At 51.0% G+C, this 2442-nt stretch overlaps 1 protein-coding gene across 3 annotated transcripts in view; it reads right to left on the reverse strand.

Annotated features, from left to right (window-relative positions):
* NUDT1 (nudix hydrolase 1) overlaps positions 1 to 2436 on the reverse strand; it is a 4925-nt gene extending 2489 nt beyond the window's left edge. Inside the window, exons 1-2 of one of the 3 annotated variants that reach the window (XM_017734112.1) lie at positions 2421 to 2436; positions 1665 to 1802 (exon numbers count right to left, since the gene is read on the reverse strand). In XM_017734112.1, coding sequence (XP_017589601.1) covers positions 1665 to 1753 — 89 coding nt within the window. In that variant the 5' untranslated portion in view covers positions 1754 to 1802; positions 2421 to 2436. Of the gene's footprint in view, positions 1 to 1664; positions 1829 to 2370 lie in introns of all 3 variants that reach the window. The other 2 variants (XM_008633473.2, XM_017734111.1) reach the window with 2 other exon arrangements.
* Between the last annotated feature and the right edge of the window lie 6 nt (positions 2437 to 2442).

Raw genomic sequence — 2442 nt, forward strand, 5'->3', positions numbered from 1 at the left:
GCAGGAACTGGTTGTGTCATTCTGGAGTAAACTGCAGGTGAAGGGATGGGGACAGTCCCCAGCAGCAGGTGCTGGCTGTGCTGTGGCACATTGCTTTGGGATTGATGAAAATTTTAGCACTTGATGTCTTGTGTGAACAGAAGTTCTGGTGTCAAACTCGGGGCCAGCACAGGTGAACACACACCCAGGAAATCCAACGCTACATGAAACCATTAGATTTACCCCACAGTCAGAGGCAGTGTAAGCCTAGCAAGTGTTAAGTGACAAAACTTAAGTCCCTCCCTCCACTCAGAGATGACAAATTACACAAAAAGCCATGATGAAGTGTCAGGTACATTAAGGCCATGTGCTGGTGGGAGCACACTGTAGGTACAAAAATGCTGCTAGAGAGGATTTTCTTACTATTTTCTAAGTCCGTGAGAGACTTTTCTCTCTCACAGAAGAGGTAGCAGGGAATGTAAACAACCAAGCCACCTGCAACCTTGAAAAGTCTTGTTTATGGTATAGTAGAAAAATATTTTGACAATGGATGTTTTAGGATTTTAGCCAATCACCCCCAAGGGGTGGCTGGTCCTTTGTCCAATTAGACTATGAAGAAAAAAAGTCTATAAAAGAGTTTGTAAAGTAATTAAATGAATAAATCTTGCTGCACAGTTCCTGCCTGCTGGATCTTCTCTCCTCCTCCTCCCTATGGCTGCAGGACACGGTGATATACTGTAGGAACCAGGCCATCGGTAATAGCACACCTGCACAGAAACCCTTCTGTCCCCGGGCCCAGCTCACCACAGAGCCCAGGTGGTTGTGCTGGCACAGCTGTGGAGGCTGTTGAGGGCAGAGGCTGTTGGGTACCAGCTGAGCACACCATCATCGATCTTCCTGCAGGTGCAAGGGCAGTTTTGGGCACGTATCAGAAACCGAGGAGATGGCAAAGTGTGGCTTTGTATCAGCAACACTCATGTAAAGAACAAGGTACCTAATTTTTAGAGGAGTTTAGCAATTTAGCTGTGATCTGTTACTTTGTTTTAATGACCAGACAGATGAAAGAACTACAAGAAATCGGTACCAAAGGTTTCAAAAATTACACTGTGCCTTTTTACTGATGAAATTCAATTCCCCTACTCAGCATTAGCACTTAAAAATGTCACCATACAATCAAATAATAAATTTCTACAGGGCTTTTTATAAGGGCCCCCTAAGAATTCCTGCTATTTTGTGGCTATGTTTTCATGCAGTACTAAAAATGCTACTGGAAGGTGGCATCTGTTCAACAGCTTCAAAATTTAAACAATAAGCAATTTGGCTTATTATTTAAATTAGCTGTAGGTCTGCTACATAGCCAAAATTAAACCCTGCACCTCTCTGAAGAGTGCAAGAACCTCCACCCACCACTCACAGACTCAGTTTAGATCAGAGTTTGGGAGATGGGAGGGAGGACACAGGAAGTTCCAGTTGCTCACAGATTGGATGGCAGTTAAAGATGCATGTACATGTGCATGATCCCTCATCACCTGTGGAGCAGGTGGCTCCTGACTGCAGTGGTGGGTAACACGCGGGTGTCACTGACCAGATGACCGTGGTACCTCCACCTGCAGCCCACTGCCGATGGTCCAACACCTTCACCCGTGCCCCCATACCTGTCCCCGGGGTGCCGGCCCATCCCTCACCTGCGGGCAGCTTCCTCGATGCTCTCCCCGGGCTGTACCTTTCCCCCGAAGCCGTTCCACAGCCCGGCGCCGAACCCGCGCTTCTTCATGCCCAGGAGGACACGGGACGGCTGCACCACCAGGACGAGGGTGAAGAGTCTGGACGTGTACATGGCTCCTGGGTGAGGGACGAGGCGGGCACCCCGGCGCCCCTCAGAGGAGACCCGGGGGGTGCACAGAGCCCCTCACCCCCGAAGCACCCAGCACCCCTCTCCAATGCCCGGACCCTAAAGCCTCGGTCTCCCAGTGCCTCTCCCAATACCTACTTCTCTAACGCTCCCACTGATCATTGCTTTCCTGCTACTTCAGCACTCCCCTCCCAAAGTCTGATCCCCCCGTCCCAAATCTTTGTTCCCCCCAAAACCCCCTCCCCGAATCCTGACCACCCTAACACCCTCTCCCAGAATCCCTGAATCCCTTCCTCAAATCTTTGATCCCCTCCGCAAATCCTTGCCCCCCCCAGATTCTTCGACTAGCCTCAACACCTCCTCCCCGAATCTTCGAGCCCCCAGAAACCCCTCCCCAAACCTCTTCTCCCCCTCCCCAAATCCTTGTTCCTCCTAAACTCCCTCCCTAAATCCCTTATCGCCCTCAGCATTCCCTCCCCGAATCTTTTGACTCGCAGCGCCCCTTCCCCAAAAATGCGATGCCCATCCCAAATCCCTCATCTCCCTGCGCCCCCGTCGCTGTCCCCGCACTCCTCAGCCCCACACTCACGGCTCTCTCGGTGTCCCCCTCA

This window comes from Corvus brachyrhynchos, unplaced genomic scaffold (genome assembly GCF_000691975.1).
Source record: "Corvus brachyrhynchos isolate BGI_N302 unplaced genomic scaffold, ASM69197v1 scaffold5, whole genome shotgun sequence".
NCBI lineage: Eukaryota > Metazoa > Chordata > Aves > Passeriformes > Corvidae > Corvus > Corvus brachyrhynchos.